At 40.6% G+C, this 22,232-nt stretch overlaps 1 protein-coding gene across 1 annotated transcript in view; it reads left to right on the top strand.

Moving 5' to 3' along the window:
* Positions 1-22,232, top strand: part of LOC109921415 (PH domain leucine-rich repeat-containing protein phosphatase 1) — a 90,899-nt gene that overhangs the window by 46,819 nt on the left and 21,848 nt on the right. Inside the window, exons 2-4 of the mRNA XM_048616212.1 lie at positions 1,647-1,837; positions 4,786-4,911; positions 20,606-20,772. Coding sequence (XP_048472169.1) covers positions 1,647-1,837; positions 4,786-4,911; positions 20,606-20,772 — 484 coding nt within the window. The remainder of the gene's footprint in view (positions 1-1,646; positions 1,838-4,785; positions 4,912-20,605; positions 20,773-22,232) is intronic.

Below are 22,232 nucleotides of genomic sequence, written 5' to 3'. Positions count from 1 at the left end.
CTTCTTCAGAAAATCTTCTGAAGAAGAGTCCTGACCCGAAATGTCAGCTTTCCTGTTCCTCTGATGCTGCCTGGCCTGCTCAGTTCCTCCAGCTCCACACTGTGTTATCACTGGAAATTGTTTGTTTGTGCAAACTACAGAAGTTTACATTGTTTGTCTTTTGAGTAAAATGGTCAATCTCCAATCCATTGAGTTAGCTATGAGGCTGGAAAAGTACAGCAGGTCAGACAGCATCCGAGGAGCAGAAAAGTTAATGTTTCATCTCGAAACGTTGACTTTTCTGCTTCTTGGATGCTGTCTGACCTGCTGTGCTTTTCCAGCCTCACACCTATTGACTCTGTCTTCCAGCATCTGCAGTCCTTATTGTCTCCATTGAGTTAGCTGATGGCTTGGTTTGGAAGAGGGATATTTAGTATCCCTTGATTGGAGTGCTGCTGATTAGCTGCAACTTGCCTTCTGTAGAAAATGCACACTGCAGCTTGGTGATGAAATGGGTGGATTTTAAGCTAGTGGATAATGTGTCAAGCAAGTGGCATGCTACATCCAGATTTTAGTAGTTTTTAGTACAGTTGCACTTGTCTACCCGAGCAGAGAGAATTCCATCTCATCACTTACTCTTTACAGTATTTGTGGATTAAGCCACCTGTTATAAAATACCTAGTCTCTGACCTACACTGGTGGTCTTAACATTTTATATGGCTGGTGCAAATGGGATTCTTACCAATGATGTTGAGGTCCAGTGATGATGCTGCCGTTGAATATCAAGGGAGCAGTTGCAATCACTGTTCATAAATTGTGACAGAAATAAGTGTACTCAAAAGTTGTAACTATTATCAATGTGAAAGGTCGTTATGTGGGAACAGACAGCTATAATTGTTGCAGGTGTGATGTATCAGGCCTCACATAATCTGAGTATAATTGACATTGTATTGGCTGATATACTGGTTGATACATGTCTGTTAATTACTGTTTTTCTTCAGGCCCTGTAAGATTTGCATCTGTCTAACACTCCTGACTTTTGCATTGCTAAACATGGTTCTCTTACACAACTAAGGAAACTACAATACAGAGAAAGGTTATTGGTCTGTAACAACTGTTGGTGTACTCATTCACTGCTGGAGTAAGGGAGTGAACAATATTGGAAATCTAAAATAAAAATAACTAGTTTCAGCATCGTGTAGATCTGTAATCATGCAGCAATTCTCAGAAAGGCTCTCTACCTGAAACGTAAACCTGCCTGAACGCTTTAGAACTGATAGGTCTGTATATTCCAATGGAGTTGGATAAAATATCCAGATTTAGCACTAGGAGCCAGCTCAAGAGACTCTGGTCTTTTGGAATTTGAGTTAATGTGATGCCAGGTGCTAATCAAACAATCAGAAATTGGGGTGACCAATATCATTACTTCTTCCGTTCTACCTTTGTTTTCAAGAATTAATTTCCTGCATCATCCAGGAGCTCATCGGAGTTTATTTTATTAGCAAGCTATTTAATCATGAGGTTTTAACAGCTGCATTTAATCTTGTCCTATATATGTTGAAATAGAGCTGAATTGCATTTGTATGTTTTTGCCTTGTTAAATGTCACTGCCCACCTGCCCCACTCCAGTCTCATTCCGAGTGATTAATTGTTTTCTTTATCTCCAGGGAAACCATATAGTATTGACCACTTAGAGCGGATCCAGCTGAGTGGGTTGTTCAATGTTCGGAAAGGGAAGATGCAGCTTCATAAGTGGACGAAGCGTCAAGTTATCTTGTGTGGTACCTGCTTGATTGTTTCATCTGTGAAAGATAGCCAGTCTGGAAAAATGCATGTTCTTCCTTTAATTGGCGGAAAGGTATTGTAGCTTTGCTCCTTGAATGAGGTGTATACTCACATTCATGTTATTTTGTAACGGATTTTAAAATGCAGTTTATTTATCAATATAATTTTGCTATTCAAAGTCGATGTTAAAAGATGCTTTCATGAAATATTTTAGATTTTACCACATATATTTGGACAGTGATTAATTTTTAAAATATTCTTACTATCATTATGAAAGTTGAAGATTACTTTTTTTCTAGTATACAATCCATTATTTTTCTGCCAATTGAGCATTTGTGTCACAGTGGAAGACACAAATTACATACCAGAAATAGGGGAAACAAATGGACTAAAAATAGATGAGAACTTAAAGTAATTAACATCAGAGATAAAGTATTAGAGAAAGATATGGAACTAAAGTCCAACAAATCCCTCAGACCTGATGGCCTACATCCACGGACTATAAAAGGGGTATCTACACAGATAATAGATGTGTTGATTATGATCCAAAGTTGCCAAGATTCTGGAACATTTCCCACTGATTGGATGGCAACAAACGTAACTTTGCTATTCAAGAAAGTAGAGACAGAGAAGGCCAGTTAGTCTGACACAACAAGGATGAACACAGCAGGCATAATAGCAGCAGAAAGGCTGACGTTTCGGGCCTAGACCCTTCTTCAGAAATGGGGGAGGGGAAGGGGGTTCTGAAATAAATAAGGAGAGAGTGGGAGGCGGATAGAAGATGGATAGAGGAGAGGATAGGTGGAGAGGAAACAAACAGGTCGAACAGGCGGGGATGGAGCCAGTAAAGGTGAGTGTAGGTGGGGAGTTAGGGAGGACGGACAGGTCAAGGGGGCGGGATGAGGCTAGTAGATAGGAGATGGGGGTGCGGCTTGAGGTGGGAGGAGGGGATAGGTGGGAGGAAGAACAGGTTAGGGAGGCGGGGACGAGCTGGACTGGTTTTGGGATGCGGTAGGGAGAGGGGAGATTTTGAAGCTTGTGAAATCCACATTGATACCATTGGGCTGCAGGGTTCCCAAGCGGAATATGAGTTGCTGTTCCTGCAACCTTCGGGTGGCATCGTTGTGATACTGCAGGAGGCCCAGGATGGACATGTCGTCTGAGGAATGGGAGGGGGAGTTGAAATGGTTCGCGACCGGGAGGTGCAGTTGTTTACTGCGAGCCGAGCATCAATCATTTTGAAAATGCTAAATTTTCTTTTGAAATCGGTGGCCTTTTAAAAAAGGGAATGGTAATTGCAAATTTATTGGAGATTTTTGAGAATATAAGTAGTAGGGTAAATAAAGAAAAACTAATAGTTGTAATATATTTGAATTTCCAAAAAGGACACAATAGCCGAAAAGATTAATACACAATATGGGCTCATGGAGTTGGGAACATATAGGATGGAGAGAGTATAAGAGGCAGGACTCAGAGTAGGGATAAACCTGAAGTTTTCGTGTTGGCAGGCAGTGATGAGTGGATTGCTACAAGGAGCAGTGCTAGGGCTGCAGTTATTCACAATCTATATACGTTACTTAGACGAAAAGACCTAAAATATTGTATTTCAGTTTGATTGTGTTACAAAGCTAGGTGGGAATTCAGGCTGTAAGGAGGACATAAAAGGCTGTAAAGAAATTTAGAGAGTGGACAACAAGGTGGCAGATGGAGTATAAAGTAAGGATAGTGAGGTTATTCACTTTGATAGTAAGAATGTAAAAGCAGAATATTTTTTAAAAGATATGAAACTTGTAAATGTCACTGTGCATTGGACATCCATATACAAAATTAGACAGTTAGCTTGCTGACACAGTATGCAATTAGGAAAGCAAGTGGTTTGGTGACCTTTTGCAAGAAGATGGGAGTATAGCAATAAAGTCTTACCACAGTCGTACAGGGTTCTGTTAAGACCACACGTAGAATACTGTGCACAAGATTGGTCTTCAAATCTAAGGGAGAAAATGCTTACTTTGGAAGCTTACTTGGAGCCAAAGTTCACTAGAATGGTGGAGTAAATTACTGCAGATGCTGAAATCTGAACTGAAAACAAAAAGTGCTGAAAATCACAGCAGGCCAGGCAGCATCCATGGAGAGAGAGCAAGCTAATGTTTCAAGTCTAGATGACTGATGAAGCCTAGCTCTGGTGAAGAGTCATCTAGACTTGAAACATTAGCTTGCTCTCTCCCACGGATGCTGCCTGACCAGCTGTGATTTCTAGAATTTTTTGTTCTCACTAGAATGGTTCCTGGTATGAGGCACAGAGTAAGTTGGGCCTGTAAACTCTGGACATTAGAAGAATGAGAGATGACTTCATTGGGACGCACAACATTTTGAAGAAACTTGACAAAGTAGTCCTTGGTCAGGTAATCTAGGATACAGGATCAAGTCTCAAGATGATGGGATGGTTATTTAGGACTGAAGTGAGGTTGTGAATTTTTGGAAATCTCCACACCAGAGAGTTATGGATATGCTTAGGGTAGATATAAGACAACATTTTGACACTTGGATTCAAGGTATACGGAGGGCAGGCGAGAAAAGTGGGAGTTGAGGATGATCAGCCATGACCGTATTGACTAGCAGAACAGGTTCACTAGGCCATTTGATCTTATGTTGCTCTTATTTCTTATGCTCTTAAATCGCAACACTTGTGCCTCTGGATCAGAGTTTGTTGATTCAAGCCCCTTTTAAGGATTTGAGCACATGAGCTGACTGTGTAGTCTGATCAAGAAACAAAAATTTCAGATGAGTTCTTTGGCTAAGTGTTTAATCAAGATCCAGGTTCCCTCTTCTCATGCTACAGGCTTATTGTAAAGACCGAAATAAAGTTTCTTTCCTCCTTGCTCCCTGTGAGATGTTATAGCACAGAATGTTTGAATTTGCTCATTCAACAATCACTGCAGTTCGAAACTAATTACTATATATAAAGTACTCTAAAATGATGTGATATGGGCTTTGTGTAAATGTGAAGCTTTTTCTTCACAGGTGGAAGAAGTGAAAAAGCACCAATACTGTTTGGCCTTCACCTCGTCAGGACCACAGAGTCAGACCTACTATGTTAGCTTTGATACTTTCCCAGAGTATTTGCGCTGGCTTCGGCAGGCTTCAAAGGTGAGGCTGCAGAGACTTTGCTTCTAACCATTAAGTGTTGTGTGTCGAAGTATTGCTTCTGGCAAAATAGCAACCTCTCTGCATGCTGGGATTCAAGGTTAGATGGTTATTTGTGCACAGCAGAGAACCTGGAGAGCCTTTTGTCCAAGTTTATTTGATTCTGACAAATTCCACTGATTTTCTTTTTGTAAAACATTAGCACGTTCATTCAGAGATAGCAAGAACTGCAGATGCTGGAGTCCAAGACAACACAGTACAGAGCTGGAGGAACATAGTAGGCCAGGCAGCATCAGAGGAGCAGGAAAGTTGATGTTTTGGGTCGGGACCCTTCTTCAGAAATGGGGAGGGGGAAGGGAGTTGGGAAATAAATGGAGAGGAGAGGGTGGGTCTGGGGAAGATAGGTGGGATGGTGATAGGTGAGTGCAGATAGGAAGTGGTGGGGATTGGTCAGTGGGATTGGTGGGGCAGATAGGTTGGAGAGAAGATGAACAGGATATGTCAGGTCAAGGAGGCAGGGATGATTGTACTATAGGCCTCCCAACAGTAGAAAAAATTGAGAACCAAATATGTAGGGGGATCTCAGATATACGAAAGCATATAAGGTTGTAAAATTGGGGATTTTAATTTTCCAGCCATTGACTGGGTCTGCCATAGTGTTAAAGGTTTGCATGGTGAAGAATTTGTGAAATGTGTTCAATTCTTTATCAATTTGTGGATGCTCCTAATAGAAAAAGAGTAAAACTAAACCTCCTTTTGGGCAGTAAGGCATGACTGAAGTAAAAGTGGGGAAGCACTTTGGATCTAGTGGTCATAATTCTATTAATTTCAAAATGGTTATAGAAAAAGATGAGTCTTCCATAAAACTTAGTTTTTAATTGGTGTAAGGAAAATTTTAATGGTATGAGACAAGAACTTTTAAAAGTTGATTGGAGTAGACTGTTTGCAGGCAAAAGGATGTCTGACAAATGGGAGGCTTTCAAGAGTATGATGACGAGAGTTCAAAGGCATTATGTTCCTGTTAGAACAAACGGTAAGGCTGATAAAGTTAAGGAACAATGGATAAAGATATTGAGATTCTAGTCAAGAATAAAATAAAATCTTATTTTATATAGAGACAGCTTTGTTTAATTGAATCTCTTAATTGGCGTAAAGAGTGTAGGGGAATTATTAAGAAAGAAATCAGGAAGGCAGAGAGGGAGTATGACATAGCGTTGGCAGATAAGGTTAAGGGTAATCCAAAGAGACTCTACAATTACATTAAGAGCAAGAGGGTGACTAGAGAGAGGGTTGGATCTCTTAAAGATCAAGCAGGTCATCTTTGTGTTGAACCCCAGTAGATGGGAGAGATACGAAATGAATATTTTGCATCAGTTTTTACTGTGGAGAAAGAAATGGAGTCTAGAGACTGCAGAGAAATAAACTTTGATATTTTAGAAACAGTTCACATTACAGAAGAGCAAGTTCAGGAGGTCTTAGAGAATATAAAGGTGGAAAAATCTCAGGGACCTGATCTAATGTATCCCAGAACATTGTGGGAAGTAAGGGAGGAAATTGTGAGACCCCTTGCAGAAATATTTGCATCATCAATAACTACGGGCGAGGTGCCTGATAACTGGAGGGGGCTCATGTTGTACTTTTGTTTAAGAAAGGTTGTAAGGAGAAACCGGGGAAATATAGATCTCTGAGTCTGACTTCGGTTGTGGGTAAATTGTTGGAGGTGATTATAAAAGATAGGATTTATGGCAGAAAATTGATTAGGGATAATCAGCATGGTTTTGTGCAAGGAAAATCATGTCTCACAAACTTGATTAAGTTTTTTAAGGAAGTTACCAAAAAGATTGATGATGGTAGAGCAGTAAATGTTTATTTGGATTTTAGTAAAGCCTTTGAGAAGATTCCGCATGGTAGATTAATTAGTAAACTTGGGTCACGTGGGATTCAGAGTGAGCTTACCAATTGGATACATAATTGGCTTAACGGCAGGAGACAAAGAGTGATGGTGGAGGGTTGCTTTACAGACTGGAGGCCTGTCACCAACGGTGTTCCACGGGGATCAGTTCTGGTCCCCTTGTTTGTCCTTTGTATAAATGGTTTGGATGAGAATGTAGAAAGCATGGTTAGTAAGTTTGTGGATGACACACCAAAATTGGTTGCATTATAGACAGTGGAGAAGGTTTTCTACGATTACAAAGGGATCTTGATCAAATGAGCCAATGGGCTGAAAAACGGCAGATGGAGTGCCATCTGGATAAATGCAAGGCATTGCATTTTGGTACAGCAAATAAGGGTAGGGCTTATACAATTAATGGTAGGGCCTTGGGCAGTGTGGTAGAACAGAGGGACTTGGTGGGGGTGCATCTGAAGTTTGTGTCGCATATAAACACGTTGGTTAAAAAAGTGCTTGGCACGCTTGTCTTCATTGCTCAGTCCTTTGAGTGTAGGAGTTGGGAAGTCATGTTGAGGTTGTATGGGACATTGATGAGACCTCTTCTGGAATACCATGTCCCGTCCTGGTCACCCACTTATAGGGAGGATGTTAAGCTGGTGAGGGTTCAAAAGAGATTTACCAGGATGTTGCTGGGTATTAAAGGTTTGAGTTAAACAGAAAGGCTGGATAGGCTGGTGCGTAGGAGGTTGAGAGGTGACCTGAAAGAAGTTTATAAAATAATGAGAGGTACAGACAGAGTTAATGGTAGTTGTCTTTTCCCGAGGATGAGGGAATCTCGAGACCAGGGGACATATTTTTAAGGTGAGAGGAGCGAAATTTAAAAAAGACATGAGAGGCAAATTTTTTTTACAGAGGGTGATTTGAGTGTGGAATGAACTTCCTGAGCAAGTGGTGGATGTGGGTACAATTACGATGTTCAAAAGACATTTGGATAAGTATGTGAATAGGAACGATTTGGAGGGATATATGCCTGGAGCAAGCAAGTGGGACTAGTTTAGTTGAGGATTGTGTTCGGCATGGACTGGTTGGACCGAAGGGTCTGTTTCCGTGCTGTATGACTCTAAGAGAAATCTAACTAATAATTGAAACTTGGCTTCATGTGGGTCTTGATGAGGTGTTAAACATTCTGGCATTTTTAAAAAAAAAGGATCAAAAATGAAAAAAGTGTAATTTCAATCTTTCATATCACAGTGCAGAAATGTTTATAGAAGTGTCTAATAACATTCCTATCTCCTAATATTGTTCCAGTTTGGCTGCATCATTTGATTAAAAAGTCTTTTATCTTCCATAGTCACAAGCCCCTAATATCTCTCGTCCATCCTATTCACCTCTTCTGTACTGTCAACATTTACCTCTGGTCTCTTTGTTATAGTTACAAGCTATAATTTGATTTGTGGCATTTCCTTTTGAGTTTCCTTTTTGGACTCATTCTTATAAACCCCAGTAATCTCATGGGCTTCCCTCACAATTCCCATACCTTCTAATGTTTTTTCTCCTTATTTGCAGATACTTTCAGTTCTTCCTTTGTCTCCTTTTTAGCTTTGGGGCTTCTGCCTCTGTATTGTTTATACAAGCTGTCCACCTGCCCAGGAGGCAGAAAGTTGTTGTCATGTTGATGATATGATGAGAAGTTCAATTAAAACTGTTTAAGGAAAATATTCTTGAGATAACAAGACAAATTCTCAATGTTGGATTATATGTACATTTTTCTAGAAAAACTCTCAGGAGCGTATAAAAGTTTCAAAGGGAAAAATGAAAAAATGGACAGACAAACATGCTACAATTAGAACGTTTTCAAGTGAGAGACAACGTATTGGTATTATTGCCTGCGTAGGGTTAATCTTGAAGGAAAGTGCGGTAGATATACAAGGTAGTTAGGAGGAATTAGTAAAATGACTTTTTTGATCCTTCCACCATCCATTAGAAGTGTTCTGTTATTTCATCTAAATATGTTTAAATAGTAGGTGAAGGGAAGAGGATATGGAGGAGAAAGTGTGTCAGGTTGTAGGAATAATGGAAGATGACAGAGACTACAAGAGTGAAGTAAAATGAGAGATTGATAGTTCTCAAAGCAAATCTCCTACAATTTGACTGTTTAACACAGAAATACTTGGATAGTTAAACACACTGTTCTCATTTTGAGAGGGAGAACAATGAGAGGATGTAGTCAGACTACTGAGGAAGTAGAAGGAAAATTTGTACATATGCCTTGACTATATTATGTTAGCTTAGTATAATGTGGACCTAGGAGAGTCAGTACTGATAAAATAGCATCTTTATCATTTGAACTGAGAAAAACATGTTCAGCTGGAAACGGACTAAATGCATGCTGGAAAATCATTTCATTTAACTTATTGTGGTGGGATTTCACTTGTAAAGCCAGATCCTAAACTAGATGGATCAACTAAATTCTGTATAGACGTCAGAAGAATAAATGCAGTCACCAAAGCAAATACATACCTAATTCCACAGTTAGAAGATTCTATCAATATGATTGGCAATGCCTCGTTTCTTTCTAACGTTGATCTATTGAAGAACTGTTATCATCAAGTATTAAAGAGCTATCTGCTTTTGTTACACCAAATGAGTTGTATTAATATTGAGTCATTGTATTTGGGTTTTAAAACACTCCAGCTACATTCCAAAAATTTACAAATCAAGTTGTAGCTGAAATACCTAACTCTCCAGCTTATTTAGATGATGCTGTAACACATGGGAAGAACATGTAAGACAATTTCAAGTCTTGTTTATGTAGTTGCAATTCGCTGGCTTAATCATAAATTTAGCAAAAATGAATTTAGAAAAGAAAGATAACATGCTTAGGCATATTGTAGGACAAGGGCAAGTCTTGCCAAGAACAGTTCAAGTGAAGGCTTTAATAGAACTCCCTGTTCCTAAAACTTAACAGGAAATCGTAAGTCATGGTCTCTAATGGACATGTTCACCAGTAGTAAGCAAGTAAAATTAGGGATGCACAAGAGATCAGGAGCTTGTTGGAGTTGAGTCTTAGGCTCTACCATCTTTAGTTATTTCATTAATCCTTCCATCCCAGTGACCCCAATCATTATCGGATAATATCCAGTTGATGTTAGTATTGGATAAGTCAGATTCCTGATGGGAACCTGGCTTGAAGATTTTTTTTTAAATTTTTGTTACTGAAGTGATCTTTTACTAAATCATAAGCTCACAATATTGCAGTCTTTTAACAATAAACAAAAGTTTACAACAACAGAGCTAAAGATACACTGGTTGGAAATATCACTGTATTCCCTTACAAAAAAAATTTCAAGATTTTTAACAGTAGAAATAATCCAAGGATTCTTTACAGATTGAACAGAGACAACAGCTTTGTATTAGAATCAGTACATCTTGCCACAGCTTCCTCCCAGTGCTATACTATCCCTGATGTAGCTTCAGTTTCATTTCTTTTAACTTTGAAAACGTAACTTCTCTTCTTTTCCATCAATTGAATCCTAACACTCCTGTCTGAGATTTATAATAACTTCTTATTCTAAGATAATTTAATTACTTTAAATTCATTTTCTTAGGAATGCTGCTTAGCACATTACTGCATCGAAAGATTTCTCACCATTTCAGGGCTTAATACATGCTTCTGTCTCAAATAACTTTCCAGCACAGATTAAAAATGGAAGATGGAGTCTGGAAAGTTCAACTCCAACCACTGCATTTAACTTAGAATTCCAAGAACCCAAACTTCAAGTAAACACTGTTAAAATGCATACAAACAAATCTCACGGTTTCACCACAATGTTCATTGTAATTCACAATCCTCAGATACTTAAACAGTTTGTGTCCATGTGCAACAAGATTTGGATAGCATACAAGCTTGGACTGATACATGGTAAGTAACATGCATGCCATGCAAGTATTCTGCATTGACCTTGTTGGCTTGCTCGCTGAGCTGGCTGGTTAACATACAGACATTTTGTCACTGTGCTAGGTAACAACATCAGTGGGCCTCCAATGAAGCTGAATACATGCTTCTGTCTTGAATAACTTTCCAGCACTGACTAAAAATGGAAGACAGAGTCTGGAATGGAGGCCGCACTAATGATGTTACCTAGCATGGTGATGAAATGTCTGTACGATAACCAGCCATCTCGGCAAGCAAACCAACAACCTCATCCACAACCCGAGCTACAAATCTTCGCAAGAATCTTAAAAACTTCGTTGACCACAAGACTACACACTTAACTGGGACAGCAATATAAATATAATTGGTAAAAGAGTGGTTAAGAGGCTGGAATTTCTGTCCTAAATTCTCAAAGCCTGTTCATCATCCACAAACTAGAATTCAGGAGTTTAATGGGATTCTGTCTACAATCCAGGATTTTAACAACAGTCAAGATGATCGACCTCCTCCAGGACAAAGCTTGATCAGCACCCATTCACCAACACACAGTTGCAACAGTGTTTATATCACAAACCAGGTGCACTGCAGCAACTCGCCAAGCCTCGTCTTGCAGGACTTTCCAAACCTATGACCTTTAGCACCAGGAAGGACGAGGACAGCAGACGCATACGATTGCCATCACATTCAAATTCCCCTCCAAGCCAAACACCATCCTGACAATAATGCTATTTCTTTACTGTTACTGGGTCAAAACATCCTTCCTAACAGAACCATGGTTGTACCTATACTAGACGGACTGCAGCAGTTCAAGGTAATGACTTATCACCACCTTCATGAGGGAAATTTGGGATGACCAGCAAATGCTGGTTTTGCCAGCAATGCCCCATCCCGTGAGAGAGTAAACAAATAGCTGAGGGGAGGTGACACCACGTGATGGAAATACTTGGTGTTAGTGATGGCATAGATACGATGTTGGAAGCTTATCCCAAATGTAACACCCAAAATAACTCCACAGAGACTGGTATTCTGTCACCCAGTTACCCTTTATTTACCCTTGAACAGTCCTTCATACTGTCCTGACTATAGTACTCATACAGAGTCAGACACTAGAGTGTTAGTATCTCTGACACTGACACTTTTTAAATGTTAGCCAGGACTTCCTGATTGGACCAGAATTTACTGATCCAATCGGGAAACTCATATTCTGAGGTCCAGCTGGCTGACCTCTTTACAATCAGTACAACACCAAGCTTGCAAACAGATGAGCTGAATATCAGACTCTTACCACAGAAAAGGATGGAATTGTTAGCTAAGGAACTGTGCTTGAAGGAAGAAACAAAAATAGTGTCTTAATATTTAATTGGAGAAAATTTCTGTTCATCCAGTACTGCATGTCAAATAATCAATCTGATATTTTAGCAAGAGTGGAAAAGTCAAGACAGCTGTTGGTGAGGTAGAACTGCTTCTCAGCTGATATGTGAAAACTAACTTTGCATCTTCGAGTGATAGTAGGAACTGCCGATGCTGGAGAATCTGAGATAACAAGGTGTAGAGCTGGATGAACACAGCAGGCCAAGCAGCATCAGAGGAGCAGGAAAGCTGAAGTTTTGGGTACGGACCCTTCTTCAGAAATAGTGGAGGGGAAGGCGATTCTGAAATAAATAGAGGGGGAGGTGGATGGAAGATGGATAAAGGAGCAGGTAGGTGGAGAGGAGATGGACAGGTCAAGCAGGCGGGGATGGGGTGTCCGTCTTTTCTCCCACCTCAACCCCCAGCCCCACCTCCTACCTACCAGCCTCATCCCCGCCTCCTTGACCTGTCTGTCTTCTCTTGACTGACCAACCCCCATCCTAACTCCCCACCTACATTCACTTTTACTGGCTCCATCCCCGCCTCCTTGACCTGTCCGTCTTCTCTCTACCTATCTGCTCCTTTATCCATCTTCCATCCGCCTCCCGCTCTCTCTCCATTTATTTCAGAATCCCCTTCCCCTCCCCCATTTCTGAAGAAGGGTCCAGACCCGAAATGTCAGCTTTCCTGCTCCTCTGGTGCTGCTTGGCCTGCTGTGTTCATCCAGCTCTACGACTTGTTATCTCTTACCTTCGAGTGATGTTGTCAAGGGGTAACAAATAAATGAGAAATAGGAGCAAGCCAAAAACCTATCCTTGGGGACAACAGTGGTAACTACATGGGAGTGGGAGGAGAAGCCAGTGTCAGTGATTTTCTGGCTGCAATTAGACAGAACAGAACCAGGTGAGAGCAGTCCAACACAAGTGTATGAGAGTGGAGAGGTTTTGGAGGAGGATGGTGTGGTCAATTGTGACAAAGTCTGAAGATAGATCGAGACAGAAAAGCTGGGACGTTTTATATTGAATAAAATCACATAGGATGCCATGTATGACTTTGTTCAAAACTATTTCAGTATGGTGATGGGGTGGAGATTTGATTGAAAGATTTAATGAAGGAATTCTCAGAAGGATGGGAATGGATTTGAAAGACAGCAACAACATGTGCAAGGACTTCAGGGAAGAAAGAAAGTTGGCGATCCAGCTGTAGTTTCTGAGAGTGGTGGGGTTAAGGGTTTTTTTTTGTGTAGAGGGTAGTGATGACAGTAGATTTAAAGGAGAGAAGATTAGCACCTGAGGAAAAGAAATTCGTAACCAGGAATTAGAATATCCTTTTAGAATATCCTTTTATTGTCATTCCATTGTAGGAGTACAGTGATAATTTTAGTGGGGCTAGGATTGTGTTTAAGAGGTGTATTTTATAGACTTTTTGCCCTAAAAGAGGATGAAGATTGTAAGAAAAATCTAGTGAAAGGTATGGGTTCGTGGGTAGGACAGGTGGAAGCATAAAAGAAAGTTTGGTTAGATGTTCTAATGAGAGGAAGGAATGTGGCTGATCAGCTGAGCAAAATGTTTTGATGTTAGTATCAAAATAGTCTGTGAAATCCTTGCACTTGTTGCAGGCAGGGTGGAAGGGATAGATAGAAGGGGTTTAAGAAGATGGTTTGCAGTGGAGAAAAGAAGCAAAGTTATGTTTATATTCCTGGATGACCCTGGAATAGTGAGCAGTTTTAGCAGACAAAGAACCAAACATATTTGTGTTTTAAGAAGCCCAACCAGATCTGGTGATGTGTAGCTAAACTTTTCAAGTCTGCAACCCTTGGATTTAAGGGAGTGATGATGAGGATGATACAAGGGAGAAGGGCCAGCATGAGGGAGAGTAATGCTTTTATTGGGGACTAAGACATTAACATTTAAGATGAGACTGCCATTGAGTGAATCAGTAACTGCAGAAATGCTGTGGCTAATGGAGAGCCAAAGGCTAGGTAGTTTTGAATTTTAAGGTGTCATTAATTTTCCAGAAAGAGATACTGAGGAGGGTATTGAATGGTGAATAATAAGAAGTGATCATACTCAGCCTTATTTGTAAGTACCTTGTAATAAGGAGAGACAAATCAGCCAAGGATCCTGGTGCTGATTTTTATCAGGTGACCTGTTCTATTATGTACTTATGTCAGTGAGAATAAGACTAGACTGTTGGCTAATGACTTTTGTGGTCCAACTGTCTGTAAACACTTCAATATAAGCTGACACAAAGATGACTGTGTAAGTGAGATGCCAGAGGCAGCACTAATGGGATTAAACAAGTCTACGTTTTCAAAAAAGATGGATAGAAAGAAAATATTACAGTGCATTTTTGTTCCACAGATCAGTTTGGATTTTTTTCCTTGGAAAAGCAGAAAAAGACTTGCATTGTTTGTGAATTGTTTTGGAGTCATCATTACATTGTTTATTTTGATTTGGCTCAAAAGACTATAGCCTGCAAAGATTTGATTGTGGTGAAGCTCTTCAGCAGAAATCCTTTTATCTGTTTCTTAATTTTGAAGGGTGTTATTCAAAGTCTGGTATAAGAATGTTCAATTGCTTATCTTGCATATTCTGTACTAAAGCAGGATTAAATTGACAATCTGTTCAGAGAAATCATTGTAAAAGAGGGAAGAAATGAAATGATTTTGTTCACTTATAAATCAACATATTTTTCAATGCCAGTAAGCAATTATTTGCATCAGTTGTATGGAATGCTAATGAAACATTTAATTGCGTCTAAGTGCTAAGCAGTTAGGTAATAGATTAATGCACTTCTTGATTAATTTAATAGTGAACGCTCTACACAATGTGACTTTGTTTGCTTATTCAAATGTTGCCTTTGTACTGCTTCCAAGTAGTATTTTTTCACCCCCAAAACAGGTTTATATGATGCATTCCCATTCACACTGCTGGTGTCTTGTTTTTACAATAACAAACCACAGAAAGATTCTTCAAAACACAAGGGGATCAAAATGATGTCTTCAAGTTATGCATTTATTTCTACAGTTGAAAAGTAATTCTGATTTCTGCCTCATTTATATTCCTTCTAAAAATCACAAATTCATAACATTCTGTTGGTAGAAATTTCTCAATTATAATTATTACAACATAAAATTAGAATATATCTCCTGTTCTTTAACAAAGCAGGATTTGCAGTTGTGATTTCCAATTGGAATAAAGGAAAATTTGAGTATGTGAATCATAAGATTACTTACTTTAGAAAAAAATACTGCACAACAGGTAATGGCCATGAATGGCACTTTAGCTCTCTGGATACAGTCCAAAATTTAAAGCTGATTTCCTCCCAGATATTTACGGATATACTTCCTTTACTTAGAATTTAATGTTCGAGAGCTGACTGATGTTCTTGCAATATTATTTCGTTCTAAAATAAATCCATATTAATGAATGAATTCATACTGTGTCAAATACTTTGATTTTCTTAGATATTTTGGTATTTCCATAATAACAGTCTCACTTATTCAAGATTCTAATTTTTTGAATGTAATAGTAATTTTGTTTTGGGACATGCAAGAGACAGTCAAATTTTCAAATCTGAAATCAAGACATAAAAAGAAGCAGTCACTGGACTGTTTAGCTGTCTGGCTTAAATGCAGGTTTGGCTTTTGTTCCTCATTTGTCCTGCTTTGTTGTTGAGGTGATGATTCAAACAACTCAGTATCACAAGCCCCTACAAGCTTGTGGTAACATTTCTGAAGAAACGTTCTTCAGTTTTGAATCTCTCCAGCGTTTTCCATTGTTGTTGCATTTATCCGGTAAATTGTTAGAAAGCATTTCACAGCTGAGCTTCATGGTGTTCTCTTTCAGTCAAGGTCACTGGCTCATGATTTGTAATAGAACCATAACAGATCTCCAACCTTGCCCACTAACCTGTTTTTTCATTAACTGTGTTAAAATTGTAAAATTTCTCTGATTTTTGTTTTGACTTTGTCTGTTGACACAACATGTATTTGCTTTGTGTGCTGTCTCACCTTCCCCATCCCCCTCACTGAACTCCATTTCAGTAGCAGGCTTGGTTTCTGCGTGCATTTGACATTGTTGGAATTGGGTGTCAGTTGACACTTGCATATCAATAATTATTTGAGTGTGAGGGGTTGTTGCAATCAGCCACAGCTCTGTGTTAACCTGGTATCCACCTGCATACCCTCAGCTTTGAATCACTTTATCCTTGCATTATTAGATTTGGGATCTGTCTCATTTCACTGCTAACTTAGGTCGAGCTGAGGATGAAGCTAAATTTTGAAGAATAGTCATTTTGATCTCCATGTTAACCCTGTTTGTCTTCCACAGATGTTTCCAGAACTGCTGAGTTTCTTCAATGATTTGTCCTTGCTTTAGATCTCCGGCATCTGCAGTATTTTGCTTTTATTTGACTGAAGCTAAGACCTTATTCGGCTCTGTTTGACTCGGAATTTGAACTTTGAACTTTTCTGAAGAATGCTCTCAGTTCCATGAGTCAACACAGTGTGGAGCAGAAGGAACACAGCAGGTCAGGCAGCATCAGAGGAATAGGAAAGTCGACATTTCAGGTCGGGCCCATCATCAGAACTGGGGAGGGGGTAGGGAGCTGAGAAATACCCATTCCTGAGACAGTCTCCACCCCCACTCCCAGCCCAGCTCTATACCCAACCCCAGCCCCAAGCCCTGCAGGGTATTCACCATCCCCCCAGACCTCCCCCTCACTGAGGACGAATGGTCAGTCCTCAGCAAAGGACTCACGTTCATTCCCTGCACCTACACATCGACGAATTTCATGCACATCTGGATGTTGAACGCTTTTTCCTCCGCCTCCATGCCTATTTCTTTGACTGGACCTCTAACCAACCCTCTACCGACACCTTCGCCTGCCTCCAACAAACCTACTCTCCTACTCTCCCTCAACTTCTTCATCTCTAACTGCCGTCGCGACATCAATCACCTCAATCTCTCCACCCCTCTCACTCACTCCAACCTCTTTCCCCCCACAGAATGCACAGCCCTCCGCTCGAACCCCAGCCTCACCATCAAACCCGTAGATAAGGGGGTTGCAGTGGTGGTATGGCACACTGACTTCTACATCGCCAAGGCCAGGCACCAACTCTCTGACACCTCCTCCTACCATCCCCTCAAATATGACCCCACCCCTGATTAGCAACCCACCATCTCTCATACCATTCATAACCTCATCACGTCAGGAGACCTCCCACCCACATCATCGTTCCCCAACCCCGCACCGCCTGTTTCTATCTCCTTCCCAAAATCCACAAACCTGACTCCTCTGGCCGACCCATTGTCTCTGCCTGCTCCTGCCCGACTAAACTCATCTCTACTTACTTTGACTCTGTTTTTCCCCCCCGGTCTAGGAATTCCCCACCTAAATTCGGGACACTACCCATGCCCTCCACCTCCTCCAAGACTTCCAATTCCTTGGCCCCCAAAACCTCATCTTCACCATGGACATCCAGTCCCTGTACATCTGTATTCCCCATGCAGATGGCCTAAAAGCTTATTCCTCTCCTGTAGGCCCAACCAGCCCCTCTCCACTGATACCCTCATCTGCCTAACAGAACTTGTCCTTATCCTGAACAACTTTTCCTTTAACTCCTCCCACTTCCTACAACCTAAAGGGGTGGCCATGGGCCTCTTCGTAGGATATGTGGAACAGTCCCTCTTCTGCTTTTACACCGGCACCATCCCACACTTCTTCCTCCGCTACACTGATGACTGTATCAGCACTGCCTCGTGCTCCCATGAGGAGCTTGAATAGTTTATTAACTTTACTAACATCTTTCACCCCAACCTCAAATTCACCTGGACCATCTCTGATACCTCCCTCCCCTTGCTGGATCTCTCTGTCTCCATCTCTGGTAACCGTCTCAACACTGACGTTTATTTCAAACCCACCAACTTCCACAGCTACCTGGACTACACCTCCTCTCATCCACCCTCCTGCAAGAATGCGATCCCTTACTCCCAATTCCTCTGCCTCTGCCACGTCTGCGCCCAAGATGGAGCATTCCACTCCCGGACATCCCAGATGTCCTCCTATTTCAAGGACCCCGCAGCTTAACCTCCCTAGTGTTCAAAAATGCCCTCAACTGCATCTCTTGCATTTCCCACACCTCTGCCCTCAAACCCCCTCCCCCCAACAAAAATAAAGACGGAGTCCCCCTGGTCCTTACATACCACCCCACCAACCTCCACATTCAACGTATCATCCTCTGCCACTTCCGCCACCTGCAATCCGACCTCACAACCAAAGAGGTATTTGCCTCCCCATCCCTATTTGCCTTTTGTAGGGATCACTCACTCCGTGACTCCCTTATCCGCTCCACTCTTCCCCACTAACCAGACCCCACCCAGCACCTTTTCCTGCAACCGCAGGAGGTGCTACACCTACCATCTCACCTCCATCCAAGACCCAACACAAACTTTACATACAATAGGGGTTCACTTGTACATTCTCGAACCTGGTCTACTGTATCCGTTGCCCTCGATGTGGCCTCCTCTACGTCGGTGAGACCAAGCGCAGACTCCAGGAACCAATTCGCGGAGCATCTGCGCTCTATATGCAATAATCAACAACACCTTCCTGTCACCAACCATTTTAGCTCCCCCTCCCACTCCCTTGATGACATGTCCATCCTGGGCTCCTCCAGTGAAACAATGACACCACATGCAAACTGGAGGAGCAACATCTCATATTCTGCCTCAGGAGTCTACAGCCTGATGGCCTGAACATAGAATTCACACACACACACACACACCGGCCTCATCCCACGCCCAACCCTCCCTCTCATCCCTGTGTCCTTGACCTGACATAACCTGTCCAACTTCTTCCCCACCTATCTGCCCCGTCCTTACCACTGACCAATCCCTACTACCCCCTACTTGCATCTACCTATCACCATCCCACCTTCCCTCCCCAGCCTCACCCCCCTCCCTCTATTTATTTCCCAACTCCCTTCCCCCTCCCCAGTTCTGATGTCAAAACTGGCAACTTTCCTGTTCCTCTGATGCTGCCTGACCTGCTGCATTCCTCCAGCTCTGCACTGTGTTGACTCTGACTCCAGCATCTGCAGTTCTTGTTATCTCTCACTTCCACGATCAGTTCCCTGATATCAAAGAGTGAAATCAATTTTAAAAATCCTTATCAGAATAACTTTCACAAATTGAGTGGAAGCTGATAGATTTCACTTGCCATTTGTGCTACATCAGAAGTAACTTCTCTCCCACTCCCTCCCATGTTCCCTAATTCAAAGCTTCGCAAGAACAAAGCTCAATGTTCAATTGTCAGGAAGTGAACTTGTACACAATAATTTTCTCCAGTTTCGATTTACTTTCCTTTTCTTGTTTTCCTGGCCTCTGTTTGATTTGTTTCTAATACCTACAATAATAAAACATAAGTGAGAAAGGAGACAAAAACCATTGAGTTAACCATTGACAGTTAACCATTGAGAAAGAAAAGAATTGACTGATTGCCAAAGCAGATTTTCGTTATGTACCATCAATGAGCAACGGTTAATAGAACCATAGAATAATTGCTTCTGTTGAATCTTACTGTCACGTGCCAACCTTCCATTTCCCCATCTGTTGGAAATGAGGGGCTAAAAATGGGTCCCATTTTGACTATATTTTGGGTGAGAAGTGGAGACAAGTCATATCAATTTGTAGGCTGTTTTGTGGCTTAACCAGCAAACTTGATTCTTACAATAACCATAAGATACAACCCTCACTACTCCACCTACCTTTTCTTTCCTGCAGCTAATATCCTTTTCAAAAATTCACCTAAGCCTCTTTTATGAATGCATGCATTGAATCTGCAGCCAGTGCATGAGATGACAATTTGTTCTGAGATCAGTGACGGTGTAAAGAAAATCCTGTCAGCATCCAAACCAATTCTCTATTTGAGAGCTTGTCCCCAATTCTCTTGCAGCTGTTTGATTCAAATAGTCTAGCCACATGCACATAATCTGGTCCTTTCATTATGTTAAAACACTCAATTAATTCTTCCAAAGAATAAAGACCAGTACAGTAAGCTGTTCATTGTAACTAATGACTTTTAAATTGGAAATTAGTCTAGTGGTCTTTCTTTGAATTTGTCCCACAGTCAAGTGTTCAAACTGGACCAGTATTCTTATATTGTTCCTTCGTTATTACCTTAGCAATACATCTAATGCTGTGTTAATTTTTATGAACCATTACAACATAAACATTAGTATTAAGGTTTGTCTCAACAGTGTTACAGGTTATTCTTCACAGTAATTTTTAGCTGTCTTGTTAATGAAGAGTTCCATAAAGTCCAAAGTCAAGTCCCTGCTTGTTTATTGATTGCTCTCTAATTTACTACTGTGTCTCATTTTAAAAGACATCCTTTTACAGTCCTCAACCAGTCGAGGATTTTCCTTCAGTTTTTATTTCACAAGGTGTAATGTGTTGGGGTAAAAAAATTTGGTTTAACAACTGAGAAAATGTCTTGTATCTATTGTTCTGTTTTAGATCGTGTCCCAGAGAATTGGATCAGTGGATTTATCATGTTGTAGCTTGGAGAATCTTCCAAGTAACCTTTTCTATAGCCAGGATCTGACTCACCTGAACCTCAAACAGAATTTCCTCAAACAGAATTTAGGGCCTGGAACAAATGGTGGTTTGAATGATCTTCAAAGGTACACACTTCTAATTGTTTTAAAAAAAGTACCTTAAATGGTTTTGTTAATATATTAAATCCTTGTCCTTTTCTTAATATTTACTTATTATGCCTAAGACGGGAAAGAAAGTCTAGGTGGAATGCATTTGATTTTAAAAAAATTACTCCATCTATCTCTCTAGAGCAGTTGTAAAGAATATGACTGTTAATTTACAAGCATTCTTTGTTCCCAGACAAATCTTTGAGTGTCATCCTCTCCTTAGTTTCAAATGTGTTATTCCAGTGGTATGAGTACCCACTGCAATGGGTGCTTAGTGCTTTAGAGGAGTTGACTTAGGCAGACCCACCCTCAAAATTGTCTGCAAGCTGAAAAAGCAGCAGTACCAATTGGCAGAACATTTAGGTGGCTTTGAATTGGATCACTCCCAGGTGAGTCCAAAGTGTGTACTTCCAATATTTACTTTCAGGTGTAATGTTTTGCCTGGTTTCCTTTAGTATTAGGACCTTCTAATGAAAGGCTAATCATAGTTTTCATATTCACAAATACCAGTTTTGAAAGTTATTTTGCCTTCATGTTCCATTCACTAATTTCTTCTGAGACAGAAGATTGCAGCTGTGCTTTGGAATGTAGTATTTAGCTTGTAATGCGAGAATTTCGACTGAAATAAATTCAACACTGAACTGAATTGAAAGCACATTTATTTCTACCCTGGTTATGACCAAAGCTGGACAATTGCATTTGGTCTTAGATTTTCACAAGCCACTTTTTACGTTCTTGCTTCAGCTTTTAATTTAATTAGAATTACTAATAAATATTCTGTTCAATCTTGTCAAAATTTGGTGGATAACTATAAGGTCTTTTTCTAGATAACTGTGTTGCTATCTTATAGCTGCTGGTCCTGTTGTGGCCTTAAAACGTCCCACTTGACTATACAAAATAAAAAGCAGCAAGAGTTAGTTCTCCACATGACCTGGTCAATAGTTATTCCTAAATCAACACCTAATTTGGGTTCTGGTCAATGATTTAATTGCTGTTTGTGGGAATTTGCTTTGCACAAATTGGCTACCATATTTATATGCATTTCAACAGCAACCACAGTTCAGAAATGCTTAATTGGCTGTGAAGACCATGGGGCATTGTGAGACTATGAAACACTCTGTGTTAATTCAAGCTCTTCCATCAATTATATTCTCCTGAAAGCACATTCTTGAGAATACCATTCCACAGTGACTAGTGGGGTACTGCAGGGATTGTTACTAGGATCCTAGCTATTCACCAGATATGTTAATGATTTAGATGAGTCAACTATATGTAATATCTTAAAATTTGCAGATAACACAAAGCTAGGTGGATGGGTGCGCTATGAGGAGGTTGCAGAGATGTTGCAGCGTGTTTTGGACAGGCTGAATGATTGGCCAAATGGATGCCAGATGCAGTATAATGTGAATAAATGTAAAGCTACCCGCTTTCTTAGCAAA

Source organism: Rhincodon typus, chromosome 2 (genome assembly GCF_021869965.1).
Source record: "Rhincodon typus isolate 14 chromosome 2, sRhiTyp1.1, whole genome shotgun sequence".
NCBI lineage: Eukaryota > Metazoa > Chordata > Chondrichthyes > Orectolobiformes > Rhincodontidae > Rhincodon > Rhincodon typus.
Note: the sequence above shows the minus strand (reverse complement) of the source record. Positions and strands in the feature narration are given on the sequence as shown.